The 18287-nt window shown below is 46.2% G+C and overlaps 1 protein-coding gene across 1 annotated transcript in view; it reads left to right on the top strand.

The window, feature by feature from the left end:
- The window catches only part of LOC126243480 (uncharacterized), a 1765051-nt gene that overhangs the window by 774596 nt on the left and 972168 nt on the right, over positions 1-18287 (top strand). Inside the window, exon 5 of the mRNA XM_049948170.1 lies at positions 3953-3991. Within this exon, the coding sequence (XP_049804127.1) occupies positions 3953-3991 (39 nt within the window). The remainder of the gene's footprint in view (positions 1-3952; positions 3992-18287) is intronic.

Raw genomic sequence — 18287 nt, forward strand, 5'->3', positions numbered from 1 at the left:
AATGTGGAGAGCCACCTTACTTTGCTGCTCTCCCAACCGTTCCCGCTGTGAAACGAGTTGGCTCTTTGCCGAGTTGCCGCTTTCTGTTATCAAGCATCGGATCCTGCTTTGTCGCGGAATGGAATATCATTACTGTTTCATGTGTCTGCTGCGGAAATTGTAACTATTTCATTCCACTCGGTGAATGAAAATGTCCCGTTGATAATTTTTATAACGCTGTTAAAAGAAATACCAGCGTAAAATATCATCTGTGAACCCAAAAACAATAAGCGTTTGAATAAATTACGGAATAAATATTCATTTTTCAGCTGCACGATTTATTTTACACACTGTCATTTTCCTTCTAAGTTCGTGATTGAAATGTAACATATTTCTAATTTGCAATTACTTAAAGCCTAAAATAGTCTGTGAAATATACGCTACGACTGGTGTTGCTGATTTTCCGTGAGTCAATAGTTTTGTGACGGAGATGAGAAGAAATCATTCTAATAGTTCCATATGTAACTACAACTTGCGAAATATGTTGAATTATGTGTAAATGAGATTTTCTAGGTTGTGGATACGATTAGGAAGTATTGCATTACCATAATTACACAGATACATTTTCTCATATAATCGAAAGTGTATATTCTGTTATAAAACAGCACATTTTAAAACATTTTCTACCACCTCGTGATAGGCTTATTATATGATTTTTGATTGGATCCAATCTGATAACATGTCCCAAAATCGTCATCAATCCATTGTTGGAGCAACCTCTGACACATGGGACCCTTGGCGCAGTGCCACAAGCATTACATGGACTCGTGAGTGATGTGGGGCACTCGCCACTAGTTAGTATGTGCAGGGCCCATTTCACCTGCAATACAATGAGTACTTGTTGTGGGGTCCGCTACAACACGGTCCAGCAATTCGTCTAAAAAATCGGATGTGCGAGTTGTCCTCATGTTGCCAGGTCCCTCGTTCCTTCTTTCCAATGAACCAGTCACCCGCATTCGTCGATGGAGACAAATAAACACTCATCGTGACGGATGATGCCTGTTAGGAAATCGTTCCTTGTACAGTCTTTCAGTAGCGAGGGCATTGCAACGTACTTCCGCATACACATTGTGCATGTGAGTGAGTTTTGCGAAACAGTACCTGTACTGCTCCACCATTATTGTACTTTACGTCTCTGAATAACACTGAGAAAAGAATAGGTCTGTCGTTGATTCATAGCACGTTCTGTCATGGCGCAGTTTACGTAAATACGGTACCAGAGAATCGCCTTACGGAAAATTAAAGCAAACAAAACCTGCATCACGCCTTCCTAGCAGTCAGCTCGTCCTCCTCGTTTCCTTGCAGGAAATAAAAAAAATTACATGTAAATAATCAGCACAGTACGTGTAGACTAGTACGCATATTAGTTGTAAATAAGCTGAAAAACAGTCGTACTAGACAAATCGGTAGACAAGTTTACTTCCGTATCTCCTTAAGCTGACTTCCCCGAACCCAGGTTCCGTACCTCAAATGGATGAGTAGAGCGTTCTCTATGTCCTATTACATTTTTGCACACTGTTACGGAAGCACCCTGTATAATGCACGAATAAAACGCAGCAGTCTTTTATTTCCCACAGCAAACAGTAACGAACCATATGGAACTGTCTGTGCTAATCATTAACATGGGCCCAACCGAGCACTTTTGGGACTAGTTAAACCGGTCACGTGTCGCAGAATCTTCACAATCAGTGCGACACACTTCAGCAGTAGCATCTGAAACACCCTTGCCGACAGCATCCTAAGGAAGTTTTAAGCGTGTTACATTAGACAGGATGGAGGAGCAAGGTGTAACATGTTCACAACTAGCCAATTTTGGTTTCACGTGTGCACGCATTTCACAGTAGAAATACTATTTTTACACTTCATAATACAGAGTTTTTCCACGCCCAACACGGTCGCATGTATGCAAGCGGTGCTAAATTGTTTTCAGTGGTTTCTTTGTATGTATTAGTTGACAGTTCTACACCGATGAAAAGATCGCAGCACCAAAAGGTAACTAGTGTAAAGTAATGAAATTTCGGGAATTCATTTGCCCTGGTAACGTCGCAAGATCACAGTTTAGTGCAAGTGCGAGATAAGCCTATGGAAATTAGAAATGCTGGTATTTTAATAACCAATGTAATAGCTAGAATGTTGAATGCAAGTATGCAGGCATGAATGCATCGTCTTGTACAGGCGCTTGATGTCGGTTTATGGGATGGAATTTCATGTCTGTTGCACTTGGTCTGTCAATACAAGGACGGTTAACGCTGTTTGTGGATGACGCTGGAGTTGTCGTTCGATGCTGTCCCAGATGGACTCGATTGGAGACAGATCCAGTGATCGAACAGGCCAAAGAAACATGCCGACACTCTCTGTAGAGCGTGTTGGATTACAACAGTGGTTATGTGGGCGAGTGTTATCCTCTTGGAAATCACCCCCTGAAATGCTTTTCATGAATGGCAGCACAAAAGGTCGAATCACCACTCTGATGTACAAATTTGCAGCCAGGACACGTGGGATAACCACGGGAGTCCTCCTGCTGTCATAAGAAATCGCATCCCAGACCATAACTCCAGGCGTAGGTTCAGTGTGGCTAGCACGCACGTTGGTTACAGGTCCACAACTCTCCTCCCTGTAACCAACACACTTTCATCACTCGCACAAAGGCAAAACCAGATTTCATAAAAAAATTATAATACAGAACTCCACCCTGTCTTCCAGTGAGCTCTCGCTTGACTGGCAACACGCTACAAAGCATCTCGCTCAGAGCTATCTTGAAACGAATTTGTAACAGTTCATTGTGTCACTGTGATACCAGCTGCTGCTCAAACTGCTTCTTCTGCAGGGGCAGTACGATATGCCAGAGCCACAAACTGAAAACGATGGTCTTCCCTCTTTGCAGTGCCACATGACCGTCCGAAGACAGATCTCCTTGCGGCCGTACATTCTCGTGACCACCGGTGACAGCAGTCATGTACAGTGGCTACATTGCTGCCAAGTCTTTCTCGTAGCCCTATTAAACGAACTGGTTCAAACTCAGTGAGGTCGCCTTAAAGGCATTCTTGACTACCATGAACTCACCAGGTCAATCTCAAAGGCTCACGACCACTATAACGTGTAACTGAAACAAACCTGATTTTCTTCCTCATATTGGAGCTACTAGACCACCTTTATGCGACCGCAGCGAAATCTGAATCGACGTCGTTGTTCAGGTGTAGAACCACGCGTACCAATTTTCCTTCGTGCCGCACAACCCCTTCTTGGTGCTGCTATTCTTTTTCTATCAGTGTATTTATAAAATGGATGATTTTTTCGGAAGTCATTAATCGGATTGTTAATTCGCTACAATTAATAAAAAAAAACTAAACTCGTCCCGAACAGGCTATGAAGACCCAACGGTACTGATCGGCCGCAATGTTATCCTCTGCTCACAGGCGTCACTGGATGCGGATATGGGGGGCATGTGGTCAGCACACAGCTCTCTCGGCCGTATGTCAGTTTCCGAGACAGGAATCGCTACTTCTCAATCAAGTAGCTCCTCAGTTTGCCTCAAAAGGGCTGAGAGCATCCCGCGTGCCACCAGCGCTCGGCAGAACAGATGGTCACCCATCCAAGTGCTAACCCAGCCCGACAGCGCTTAACTTCGGTGATCTGACAGGAACCGGTGTTACCACTGCGGCAAGGCCGTTGGGTCTCCAATTAATGATAACATCAAATGCTTATTATGATCCACTGAAGTTTAAATAGAGATATTGCTGAATTATTCAATTTTTTACTAGTAAATTACCTACTGTATAAAATACCTGCTTTTTTTTAACAGATTTCCCTCAGTGCATTTCAAGTGTTTACGCGAACCAAATGCATGTTTTACTGTAATGGTAAGTTATTTTGGAATCCTGATATTAAAGTAATTCATTTTTTTCTTTTACAGATCAAGTTTCCTACTGATCTGAAAACTCTTCTCCAGCAGGTAAGATCATTCCCGATGAGTTTAGTTGATGTATAGTGCAGTTATGAATCGTTTTTTAGTAATGTAGTTTCCTGTTGGTAAGAGGAATGAAATGTTCCCGAGGCACAGTGCCATGCGACGGTCGGAGATGTGGATGGCTGTGGTCAACTAAATCAGCTATCCTGCCATAGTGAAACCTCTTCCATGATGGTTGGTTTGGTTGTTTTGGGGAAGGAGACCATACAACGTGGTCATCGGTCTCATGGGATAAGGAAAGGATGGGGAAGGAAGTCGGCCGTGCCCTTTCAGAGGAACCATCCTGGCATTTGCCTGGAGTGATTTAGGGAAATCACGGAAAACCTAAATCAGGATGGCCGGACGCGGGATTGAACCGTCGTCCTCCCGAATGCGAGTCCAGTGTCTAAACACTGCGCCACCTCGCTCTGTGGTCCTCTTCCAGGAACACAAGTTAAATGAAGTCTATATAATTCTCCTTCAGATTGGACAGTGATTTACGCTGCGGGGATTTCTTCTCTAATAGTACACGTAAAACTTACCAGGAGGTGTTTTTGTGGCGTGCAGAAATCTTTGAATACAGTGTTTTATATCCTAAAACTTGCCAGAACCGTCTTACCATTAGCTCCGAGCTCTCTTTCTGCCTGGTGAAGAGATCGAAGTGGAACGCCTTTTGGCGTTTCGTGAAACGTCCGTAATTATTGCTTCGTGATATCTCCTTATTGGGGATAAGGGTGGATGGTTTTTCCAATAAGTGATCTTCCAGCCATGCTATCTTCAGTTACTATTTTAACCTTATCCAATTTTGGCCAATTTTATGCCAGAGGTAACGTTTTTAATGTTAACTTACGGGTCCTAGGTTGAGTGCACATGATAGGATAATAGTTGGATTTTATCTGAACTTGTACCTAAGGCAACTTGTAATTTTCAGATATTTTATCCACAATCACCTTTGAAAATTTAGGAAGGGTAGTTGATAGCAACGCCACTGAGCACCTTATTCCGACAATAACAACAAAATTTGATAACTTCGTGAGAATTAAAAGCTGTAACCTCCTGTTAGTCCCTCCAGCTTACAACCCTCAGTAAAATTCACGAAATAGTAATTTTACATGATAATCACCACCACCAAATTATGTTGCTTTTACTCATCCAATATCACGATTATCGACTGTTGCAAGTGATTATCTTATCTGAGGAAAGTGTATCGGATCGTCTGCTGAAATAGAGTAGCTTGTATCTGATTTCAAATAGAAATTTCATTCGAAAAATATTAGAGTGTTCGCTGCGTCATTTATCTTTTATTAAACCTAGTGAGTAATTAATTACACAAATCACTTGGTGTAAACTTTAACATCAGTACCATTTTCAATAATTAAGATGCTTAGATTTTCGTTGACGTATGTGTGCAGTGATGGCAAATGGGTATCGTAAGGGGTCAACCGCTCCTTACGTATTGACAACAAGATATCTTTGCCTCACGCAGGTCGCAGTACGTACTATCGATAGTCGAGCTCTCAGTGTACCCGAGATGAGTCAGTTTTAAGGCTCCGAGCAAGTAAGTTGTTGGCTGCTAAGTGAGCAGGCCGGATTTTCGCAGGACGGCCGACTGCGTTTACAGTGTTTAACGGCTGTGTGTGTCACCCAAAGCCGTATACCTGACCCCCTGCAAATACGTAAATGGCGTTAATTGAGTGATTTATTTGATGTGCTTAAGTGTTCATTTGTGCACTGTGATTACGCAATAACCGTGTCGGGCACCCAAGATTTGGACTGCAGTGAGGATTGTGTATTCAGTGCCACATGAAGAATACTAGCGACTGACGACATTAATAGGCGATCTGTCACCAGTTAACCGTTACCGCTTTGTCAGGCGAAGGAAGTAACTTTCTCATTCGTGCTATTTAGACAAAAGACGTAGAACATTAACAACAAAGTATGCAACGATTATTGCTACCTGACATCCTAATTACCTTTGTTGCATTTGATATTACTCCCGCGAAAATATTAACCGATCAGCCTTTATCAGTTGCACTGGGTCAAACTATAATCCCCTAGTCAATAACGGTGGGTTTAATAGCGAGTATTTCAGTGTGCCGTGCCTTTGTTTTTTGCAAACGATTTCTGACCCAAAGAATTTATCTTCTTGGCAGTCATACAGCCGTGTACCCTTTAGTTAACTAATTTTTCCATGAGCATAAGGATAAATCCTTTCTACACACTTAGCGTTTACGCAATGACGTTTATGATAAGAAAGTTATCAATTAACATCTTGGGTTGTCGGGTGTTCTGCCGGATATCAGCGTCGTACTTGCACGATATTTCTGTCACGTAACTCGTAACCTTCATCAGGTGCGACCTGAGACTGCTCCTCGAGTGGACCTGGTCCAGTATTTATGCCTATGGCCTTCCCCCTCCACCAACGGCTGCAGGCGCTTCCTCTGTGGTCCGCGCCCATTCCCTGCGACCTGCTGGAGCGTTGCTGCTCCATTTTCCGTCCGCTGCGGTTCTAGGTGTTCCCTCTGCGGTCCGCGCCCACCAACCCCGCTCCTGGGGGTTTCATCTACGGTCTGGGGTACCAAGCGTTCCCCCTGCGGTCCGCGCCCGCTCACCACGACCTGTTGGAGCGTTGCCGCTCCGTTTTTCGTCCACTGCGGCTCTGGATGTTCCCTCTGCGGTCCGCGCCCACCAGTCCCACTTCTGGGTGTTCCATCTTAGGTCTGGTGCTCCTGGCAGTCCGTCAGGGGCTTGTTTTCCATCTCCATGTCTCTGGTTCTTCTGTTTGTGCAGTGTTGCAACTGGCCCCGTTGCTCCTTTAACAATTCCAGAGCCGGATCCCAGGCTCTGCTTAGCTGGTACCCTGTGTCACGGTTCATAAGATCGTCAGCCATTTTAATTTCTATCGATTCTCTTATAACACTGTCCCAAAATCTGGGTGTTTGTGCTAGAATCCTGGTATCCTCATACTTCATGGCATGATCTAGTTCTAGACAGTGTTCAGCAATGGCTGACTTAGTCACCTGTCTTAATCTAGTGTGCCTCTGATGTTCTTTGCACCTGATCTCCACAGTTCTTGTCGTCTGGCAGATTTTGGGACAGTGTTATAAGAGAACCGATAGAAATTAAAATGGCTGACGATCTTATGAACCGTGACACAGGGTACCAGCTAAGCAGAGCCTGGGATCCGGCTCTGGAATTGTTAAAGGAGCAACGGGGCCAGCTGCAACACTGCACAAACAGAAGAACCAGAGACATGGAGATGGAAAACGAGCCCCTGACGGACAGCCAGGAGCACCAGACCTAAGATGGAACACCCAGAAGTGGGACTGGTGGGCGCGGACCGCAGAGGGAACATCCAGAGCCGCAGTGGACGAAAAACGGAGCGGCAACGCTCCAACAGGTCGTGGTGAGCGGGCGCGGACCGCAGGGGGAACGCTTGGTACCCCAGACCGTAGATGAAACCCCCAGGAGCGGGGTTGGTGGGCGCGGACCGCAGAGGGAACACCTAGAACCGCAGCGGACGGAAAATGGAGCAGCAACGCTCCAGCAGGTCGCAGGGAATGGGCGCGGACCACAGAGGAAGCGCCTGCAGCCGTTGGTGGAGGGGGAAGGCCATAGGCATAAATACTGGACCAGGTCCACTCGAGGAGCAGCACCACCCCACCGAGAGCGGCCTGAGCTGGCGAGGCGAGCGCATCGCTGGTGTTGCGCGCTTTGCTTACTCGGCCGTTGAGAGCTCGTGAAGAGGTTTTCTATGCTGTGGGCGCTGCGGAGAGCAAATTGTCGTGCGTTGTTTTGACAACGCGTGCAAATTGTCGTGCTCCGCGCCTCGCAGTATGGGGAAGAAGCGTGCGCAAGGGAAACCTGCCGCTACGAAGGGTCCTTCGGTTGTGCAACTCACTGAGTCTGCCGACCGTGCAAGGAACTCCAGAGAAGACGAGTCGCGGCCTGTTCCCCCTTTGTACGTCATGTGCAAAGGCGGGTGGACAGCGCTGTTCGACACCATGACGAATTGCGCTCGGAACGAGGTGGTCTACGAGTCTGTCGATACAGACTCGCTGATCTGCGTTCGAGCCGCAAACGTGGCCGACCACAAGGCGATCAAGGTCGCAGTGGCCGACCACATCGTCGACGCGCCGCCGGCGCGAGAGAAGGCACCTTCCGTAGGAAGGGTGAAGACGACTAAGGCACTCCTCAGGGGGTTGCCTTGGTGCTGTGATGAGGCAGCGGTCCGGGAAGGGCTGCTGCGAGCCGGGTTTGGTGGTGCAGCCGCAAGGTTGCACAACCGAACCAACAAGAAGAGGGCGCCGCTCTATGCCGTGACCGTGCAAACGGTCGACGGCGGGAGTGACATCTTCGACTTGCGGAAGTTGCTGGGCTTCCCGGTTACGACGGAGGCTCTCCCGACCGCCATGGATCCTCAGCCCCAGTGCTTCAGGTGCCAGGGCGAGGGCCATGTAGCGAAGTATTGCCGCAACGCGGCGCGGTGCGTCAAGTGCTCAGGTGAGCACGACAGCCGCGCCTGCGACCGCGGTAGCAACGCTCTGCCGACTTGTGTCCGGTGTGGCGGCCCGCACGTCGCTTTCTCAAGCCGCAGCCGTGCCGGGGGCGGCGAGGCGGCCGCGGCCGCACCGACGCAGCAGCAGAAGAGAAGACGACGTCGGAAACGGCGTAGGGCGCAGAACAGCCCGGTGCAGCTGAGGGACGGCGCAGCAGCAGATCCACCTGCCAGAGGCGGGGACGGCCGCTCGGAAACGGGTAGCCAGGACGCAGCTCGCCTTCCTGCGAAGAGATGTGGCCTCGAACTCGGCACCGCCGTGAAGGAGGCCACAGCAGCCCTCAAAGCCGTCATGTCGGCGGAGAGGGCTGCCTTCGCAGCCGCCGTGGCTGCAGAGAAGGAAGAGGCCTTGAGGCAACTGCGAGCAGTTTTCGCCCAAGGCCTCAGCGCAGTCGCACCTGCGAACACTCCTGCGACCTCGCAGAAGGACGTTCGCGCGCCTTTCCCAGCTCTTGTTCCAGCAGCAGCGCGGGTGAGAGGCGCAAAGAAGAAGAAGACAACCGCCGCCGCAGAGGAGCCGCTGACGACGCCGACTGCTACGGGACCAGGCTCCGCAAGGGGTCGAGGAGCCAATAGGCCAGTCTTCATCGCAGAAGCGTCGCCGCCCTGCCGCGCCGAATTTGTATGTTACAGGGAGTAAGCCACGGCGGCCGGCCCAGGAGACTACAAGCGAGCCCAGCCGCAGCACCGGACTCCCCCAGCTAACAACCACGCAGTACATAGGTAACGTTGCACGATACCTCACGCTAACCCCCCTCACCTTGCATGCTCTGTCGCAGCTAGCAAGCCGCTACTGCCCTTACCACCCGTCCTACTGTCGCAGAGGTTTTTTTCCCTTGGCGCTGGCCTTGGCACTTTTTTTCCTCTGCTCTTAAAACCGCTACCCTTCGATCGTTTTCGACCACTACTATCTCCTGATGGACCATGTTAATGAGTAGTCTTACCCAGACGCATGGATAACATCACAGCCTGCATCCTGTGACGCCTGATTCAAAACTAACATGCTTACGGAGGTGACAGTAAAACTTTTGTGTTGGTCACCACGTTGGTGCGGGCGTGGAGAGGCCCCATCCTATATTAAAAACTCGAGGAGCAGTCTCAGGTCGCACCTGATGAAGGTTACGAGCTACGTGACCAAAATATCGTGCAAGTACGACGCTGATATCCGGCGGAACACCCGACAACCCAAGATGTCATTAGATCGCCGGGGAAGCCTGAAGAGTTACAAGTTATCAATTGTCAGCATATGACCGTACATTTTAGGATACATGCGCAGTTGTTCCTTAAGGGTCTGTAGTCATTACTTTGTGAGTTATCGACAAGGAACAGGTGTCAGAGTACATCAGCGGACAACAAACAAGCCGGCTGGTGTGGCCGAGCGGTTCTAGGCGCTTCAATCTGGAACCGCGCGACCGCTACGGTCGCAAGATCGAATCCTGCCTTGGGCATGGATGTGTGTGATGTCCTTAGGTTGGTTAGGTTTAAGTAGTTCTAAGTTCTAGGGGACTGATAACCTCCGATGTTAAGTCCCATAGTGCCCAGAGCCATTTGAACCATTTGAACAACAACATTACAGCGTCGCACATTCATCCATAGGCTCCAAAGTTTACAGTTTTTCATTTTCCGTCGATACTTGTGTGAATATAACTTTGTGGCCAATTTTCGTAGCCCCTTCGCAGCGGATCTTCTTTTCCTTTGTCTCAGATTGTATTACAGTCTACCGAGGATTGTGCCCTGTACCACCATAAGGAATACTAACATTTTTCTCTTTCATACTACGTAATTCTCTTGGGAATATTGCATGTGGTATCTAATCTTGGATCTCTGTTTTTACCCCGTTGTTATGTTATCACTAAACGTTCTCAGTCATTTTTGTAGGTAGCGCAATAGCAACGTCCAACAGCTCTAATAGCCACATAGCCACAAGCAGACTTGTTGTGGTCCACTGTAGTCCAATGAATAACGGCTAGGGTCCTGGGTACTGCGTACAACGATGCTTAGCCAACACCTGCTGCTCTGCTCCCTGGTGTCACCACGCTTTATTGTGTAGTGTTTCTTTATGGGTTCATATAAAAGATGAAATGTTCGTTTTCCCCTGCCAAGCGATATTGCAGCGGCTACTCGCGATGGCTTTCGGCTAAGAAGAGAACAAAAAGAACTAGAGTTCCGTGACGACACAGGCCGCTACGCCACTGACGCCCAAATATAAAGAAAAGCTACCGCCAGAGTCCAACTTTCATAAAGTGCAAATTCTGTGGAGGTCATGTTTTGTAGCTCCAGTGAACATTACACTGAGGTAACAAAAGTCACGGCGTACCTCCAAATATCGTGTCGGACCTCCTTTTTCCCGTCGTACTGCAGCAACGCGACATGGAATAGACTCAACAATAAGTTTGAAGTCCCCTGGAAAAGTATCGAGCCATGCTGATTCTATGTCCGTCCATAACTGCGACAGTGTTGCCAGTAAAAGATTTTGTGCATGAACAGACCACCCGATTATGTCCTCTAAATTTTCGATGGGATTCACGGCGCGTGATCTTGATGTCAAACCATTCACTCGAATTGTCCAGAAGGTTCTAAAAAAAGAGCTTGATGTCCTGCAGTATATGTTAATGACATAAACTCAATCAGTTGAAAATGGCATAAAAGCCCGAAACCTGCTTCTTAATTAAATAAACAACAATACAGTCAAATGGCGGTGTGTTCATTTAAATATTACTGTATGACTGTTGCTCAGCCACATTAAAAACTGTTCTAAAAAAGAATCGGGAACAATTGGGGCCCTGTGACAAGGCAAATGGTCATCCATAAAAATCCGAAATCTTTTAGGAACATGAATTCCATTAATGATTGCAAATTGCCTCCAAGTAGTCGAATATCGTTTCAGTTGAACCAGAGGACCCAGTCCATTCCATGTAAACAAAGTGCCTTGTTGACAGCTTTGGTCTAGGGCTTCGTCGGATCTGCGCCACATTCGAACTCTCCCATCAACTCTCACCAGCTGAAATCGGGACAGAATTAATAACGCCACTGTTCTTCATTCGTCTATGTTCCAAGCGATATACTCACGAGCCCAGGAGAGGCGCTACGGGCGATGTTGTGCTGGAAGCAAAGTCCCTCGCGTCGGTCGTCTGCTGCCACAGGCAGTTAACACCAGATTTTCCCTCGCTGTCCTATCGAATACGTTCGTCGTATGTCCCACGTTGATTTCTTCGCTTATTTCACGCGGTGTTGCTTGTCTGTAAGCAGCTCTTCGCAAAACCACTGCTCTCGCTCGTCACCTGAAGGCCGTCGGCCACTGCCTTCTTCGGGGTAAGAGGTAGGCTAACGCCGGAAGTTTGGTATTCTCGGCACACTGTTAACAGTGTAGGATGCGGAATACAGAATTCCCTAACATGTTCAAAATCTGTTAAATTTCGTCGTGCATTCCGAGCGAGCTGTTGTCAGCACACTGGACGCGCATTCTAGAGGACGACTGTTCAACGCCGCGTCTGGCCATGCAGATTTAAGTTTTTCATGATTTCCCTGAATTTAGGTCGGCCGCGGTGCGGTGCGGTCGCAGGTTCGAATCCTGGCTCGGGCTTGGATGTGTGTGATGTGCTTAGGTTAGTTAGGTTTAAGTAGTTCTAAGTTCTAGGGGACTGATGACCTCAGATGTTAAGTCCCTTAGTGCTCAGAGCCATTTTTTTAACCTAAATTTAGGATTCTCGTGATTTCCCAAAATAGTTTCAGGAAAGTACCAGGACGATTCCTCTAAAAGGGCATGGCCGATCTCCTTCCCCAACCTTCGGTAATCCGAGCTTGTGCTCCGTCGCTAATGACCTCATTGTTGACAGGACGTAAAACGCTATCTCCTCCTTCACCTCCTCCCGGACGTGACTCACTTGGATTCAAAACTTGTTCAAATGGCTCTAATCACTACGGGACTTAACATCTGAGGTCATCAGTCCCCTAGACTTAGAACTACTTAAACCATACTAACCTAAGGACATCACACACATCCATGCCCGAGGCAGGATTCGAGCCTGTGACCGTAGGAGCAGCGCGGTTCCGGACTGAAGCGATTACAACCGCTCGGCCACACCGGCCGGCCCACTTGGGTACAAATTAGAGCGCCGAAAATCCAATACGCCTTGCGTAAGCGGTACCATCACTTTCTGTATATGTGTACATCGCTATCCCATGACTTTTGTCACCCCAGTGTACGAAATGTCCTGAACGTCGACCTGTTGTTGTCAAAGGGCGACGCACTCTAGCATAACTTTTTGATATTTTTTCTTGACAAATTAGAGGTCCAACTAGGTTAACTTAGTTTGATGTCATATAAGCAAGGTAATCACTTCTCCATAAACACCGTAAGTTCGCAGCTAACCCTTGCAGCAAGCAGTCCAGACGGCCCGTCCCGCTCGAGAAGCCAGCAGTGCCGGCGCGCTGCTCGGATAGTTGGCCGCCGTGCGGAGTGCGCTTAATTAAAAGAGAACTGGGCCGCCGCTGGGTCGGCGTCCCGCCGGAGCTGGCGCCAACACATCTACCAGTGCAGCTCGAGGCCGCCCCTGGCCGCCGCCTTATCTCCCGTGTGTATCGACCAGAACTAACACTAGTTCTCTCCTCTAGCGGCCCCTACTGCTCTCCGTAACGCCTCCCGGCTGCGGAAAGAATTCTCGTAGGCAACGTGAACAGTAAACTAGTGGTGGAATTCATAGCAGAGGTTACAGGTAAGTGTCCCCAGCAGGAAACGAGAATTTTTGCGCACCTGCAACGTGAAATTACAAGCTACAGCCTGGCTAGTGTAACAAGTGAAGAGTGGAAATGTCAAACGTTCCACGTCTTTAATCTCACATTTCTCAGGAGAACAAAATATAGTCTATCTCTTTTTGTACATAACGTAACTGAATCAAAATAAAATTGTCAGGGGCGCATAGGACTCTCACACTGATGGTTCCGTATGTATATAGACAGCTTATCCATTCCGGAAATCGACGATATTGGCAATGTTTGCCTTATACCGACATTGGTTCTTGCAAAACACCGGCCCCAGGGATTCCAAGACTTTCGAGAACGTTTTAATTTCGAATGTCTTTTTATTCCAGTCTTTGATCACAGGATGAATTCTTTAGACGATGACCGGTCTTCAGTCCGTAATGACCATCCTCAGATCTATAATATACAAATATATAAACCTAGTACGCAGTGTGTCTTTCAATATAACACAGCAATACGTATCACAATATACTATCATACAACCAGGGAGATGTACACAAAATACGGAAAAACGTACCTTTTCTAACGATGTCCTTAAGTGATAAGGCCATAATGGCATCGTCAAAACATAAAAATATAATCAGCATAGAATCGTCATATAGATCTAAAATAAGGTGTAGAATAGGCCGCATCGTCCACACAGTCATTATTGCAACTGGCTACCGAAGTACAGTAGCTACCAGAAATCTGTTTGCCTACATCATCCCTAGATGTCACTACTGTCAGCTTAGATGTAGTCATCATTTACGCTAAAAACGTAATCTGATAAAAACATATTATGTAAAACACATGTAGCAAACTTTTAAAATTGATAACTTTAATTTCGAGTTTGAAGTCGGATAATAATTGATAAAATATGGTATGATACATTTGCAAATTAACAATTTTCGAATATTTTTCGTTTACTTGTTCTATGAAACCTTGTTTCTTCACAAAGTTCATGATTCTTGGTCAACAGGAAGTACCCCACAGATTTTGATGAGTATCAAGGTATGTGACATAAATGGCCGTGTGTTGTCACCGCCAGACACCACACTTGCTAGGTGGTACCTTTAAATCGGCCGCGGTCCGTTAGTATACGTCGGACCCGCGTGTCGCCACTATCAGTGATTGCAGACCGAGCGCCGCCACACGGCAGGTCTAGAGAGACTTCCTAGCACTCGTCCCAGTTGTGCAGCCGACTTTGCTAGCGATGGTTCACTGACAAAATACGCTCTCATTTGCCGAGACGATAGTTTAACATAGCCTTCAGCTACGTCATTTCCTACGACCTCCCAAGGCGCCATTATCAGTTGCTATTGATATTATGAATCATGTACCGTCAAGACCGACGTTCTTCATTAACGGATTAAAGTTAAGTATTCCACCAGCTACGTCAGTTTTTCTAAATTCTAATTTCCTTGTCCTGTTCCAGACCTCACGCCAGCCTGCGTGAGAAAAAACGCGTGCCTTTCGGCCTCCTTCTAGTAACACGGTGTTGGCTCTCCTGCCAACTAAACAGGCCGTATCTTTTATCTGAAATGACTTGGAAGATTGAAATTTTTACACCGCCAAAGCATCGTACACCTTAGTATATGCGACTGCTACGGTCGCAGGTTCGAATCCTGCCTCGGGCATGGATGTGTGTGATGTCCTTAGGTTAGTTAGGTTTAAGTAGTTCTAAGTTCTAGGGGACTGATAACCACAGCAGTTGAGTCCCATAGTGCTCAGAGCCATTTGAACCATTTTGAGCCTTAGTATACGACATGAATTTCAACTTAATACTCCAAACTGTTACAGAGAAAAAAGGTATTAGCCGATGGACAGACACAAAGGCAATGGATAAAAAATGACTCGCTGGGTAAAATTCTTATCCTCCTAACGTGCGAGCTGCATATGGAGCGAGCTCGCAAACTTTAGTTGATGGCAGGATCCTGAATTGGAGGGTTCAGGAGAAGTATGTGAAGGTCGCAGGTCAATACGCAAGCTGTCAAATACATTTGTTTTATGAGTTTTGTTTCTTTTCGCAGAACATCCATCGTGACAGTTACTAATTTCTTTAACGACCATGTTCCACTAACGTATTGATAGACCTATACATCATACAGATCATACTAGACAATAAACGCGTCAGAACAGTGCTGCCCGCTGCCAAACCTGAACAATCTCCGATGTGTGCGTCCGCCCATCGACTCTCTCACACGCACGCTACTACTCAGCGCTTTGCCTAATACTCCCAGCAATTTCGCGCGCGACAAACTACGTCCATTGTTGAGGTAGAAACATTCAATATTGAGTATGTCTGGCTGTATTTTGTAGTGGCTGTATTTTATAGGGTCTGTACAGTTCGATGCAACGTTTCTTCGGACGTGTACGGCATTCCAGCACGAATTTTCATATTTTACTAGTAACTCGTATCAGAGTTGCCCAATGGTGTTCGCAATTTGCGATAAATGTCTCAAATTAATCGCCTCTCAATGGTGAGCTGTGTCGGTCTCTTTGTACATGCATGCATGTCCGAAACAATATTGCTTCGATCTATACACTCTCTGTAAAATACAAAAAATTCCCACTGTATTTCGTGCTAAAACAAGGCAGACTGACGAACAAAATCGATGTCTTTTCCTGTGCGGGAATAAAACAATTTGCGTGTGAGTGCTATGGGAAGTAGACTCTAGGACGTACGTAAGTCTGGGCCTGGCTCTGAGTCGTGTGCAGATAGTCAAAGTGGTTAAGGCGACTGTTCGCGTAAAGCAGGAGAGCCGGATTCGAGTACCGGCACAAATTTTCATATGTTACTCGTAAGTCGTATAGGCGGTTCACAGTCGTATTTGCTGTTTGTGAATACATTTCATAACACCGTACTGAATTTAGAAACTGATCGAAATGCCACATATATACGTACATTATGCTGTACATCGACATAAAACTGAGCCATCCAATATAGAGACAAGAGCTGTTGGCTGATTATGATATCTATTGGTTGGATGTGCGATGTATTGAACCGTCTATAAATATTACTTATGTACCTGCAAATATTTTGACGCTACAACTCGGTCACCTGAGGAGGGAATGAGGACAGTCCTACTGCCTTCCTCAGCTGACTGAGCTGTAGCAGGTACATAAGTAACATTTATAGACGGTTCAATACATCGCACACGCAGTCATAGTCACTCTCATCATTCAATAGCTCGTGTTTCTTGGATGCTGTGTAGAAGCCTATTCCACATTTTCCTGTCAAAATAAATCCTATAGTTCAGGAAATACTCCAGTATTCTCCTCTCACTGCAATTTTCCGTCTTGGTAGTCTCCAACAAAGCGTGCTTTTAGTCTCAGTGATTTTTTTAAAATTCAGTTACGATATGTGTAAATATTCCGTCACAATCATTGCAGTATGTATTAGAAATGATGGACCATACAGCTAAGTACCAGTGTAATGTGTTTGTTTGCTGATTGACACATGAGACGTTACGAACTGTTTTCCTGTTATTATCTGTTTTTACACATCCAAGGAGTGGCCAAAATGGCTGTTTGCAGCTTAATGAGCCTTAGTGCAAAAATAAAAAGTACACAGGTGGAAAAATAAAAGTGGCTCCTTATGGAAAGCCAATAGCTATTACAATGCCATCAAATCCATCACCCTAGTTAATACCTCTCTTAAATTTTTATTTATAGCACCTTTCTCACTCCCTATGATTCAGTAATCATCGGCTGTGGAAGAGAGTGAGTGTGAGAAGTAAGGTGGAGGGAGGAGGAAGGAGAAAGGGGTGGGAAGATTCTCCTTAGGCAGAGTTTTCGCTTGAGTAGAGAGGCAAAGCTCACGATTCCACTCTAAATATTGCAAACATTTTTAATCTTCTATGGCGTCCTACATCAATGGACATTGCGCCCAGGAACTGATGTTTTACTCCGGAGTGTAGGATACCTCTCAGGTGTCTGGCCCGTCAGAAGGGAAGAACTGACAGATTTCTAGTTCTGTCTTATGTTAGCGGTACGAAATTTTTAGCAAAAGCCAGACACTGAATTTCATCGTTAATGACTCCTAGCATTGTAGGACAGATTCTGCACTGAGATCTAAATTGTATTCCCCTTCTGACGCTCTTGTCTAACATATTTTCGCTTATTCCGTGAAAAAGATTTTTTTTTTTCAATCTTGTTCACTCCCATTATTTGTGATCCTCCCAAACAGTGGTTCCGGGAGCACCGTTACCTCGCTACTGAGGTTTAGGTAAATGATGTGTCCGCTGATTCTGTTAGTTTCCATTTTAACAGAGGTGCCAACCACAAGGCTACGTCCGACAAGCCCATTTTTACTAGCACCGTGTTCGATTCCCGGAGGAAACGCCAATTTCCCGTGTAATCGGGCGTCGTAATGGAAGCAGGAGATTGTCTATCGATTTTATCATGACGCAAGCTTGCAAGTCCAATTATATATAGCTAGAGTGAGAGAAGCGGCGTGAAATTGTACATGCGCATTGAAAGAAGTGTAGACGTCATAGACAGACTTTCTTTTGCATTAGAGGAATGGTCTAGAAGTGATGCCATAACCAGATCGTAAAGGATGAGTGTAACGGGAAAATGGAGTGAAAACTTAATGACGGACAGATTTACAAAAGCGAAAGGTATCTTGAGAAATTGTCTTTGGTTGTTAGATACGTTAGTAGCTATGGAATAGTTCATTGGATTCGAATTTTTTTAACCAGAATTAGTGCGGAAACCTGAGACACATTTAGCGTGTGCTGCTCAGAATGTAAAGTGCCGTGTTATCTGTTTTATTTCTCTTTTGTCACGCGAATTAAATTAAATGGGAAGTTCTGACTTGCCGTGAATTAGTAACACTATCTTCTGTTGTTTTATCCACTGACAGAATTATTTATACGGAAATTGTTCAATCACTCTTTACTACGTTTTAGTTTGAACGAATATCTTTACTCAACTTCAAGACCCATGAAAATTACGGGGGTCACAGGTTAGGGGATTATGTGGCGTCTATCTTATTTTGAC

This window comes from Schistocerca nitens, chromosome 1 (genome assembly GCF_023898315.1).
Source record: "Schistocerca nitens isolate TAMUIC-IGC-003100 chromosome 1, iqSchNite1.1, whole genome shotgun sequence".
NCBI classification, from domain to species: Eukaryota; Metazoa; Arthropoda; class Insecta; order Orthoptera; family Acrididae; genus Schistocerca; species Schistocerca nitens.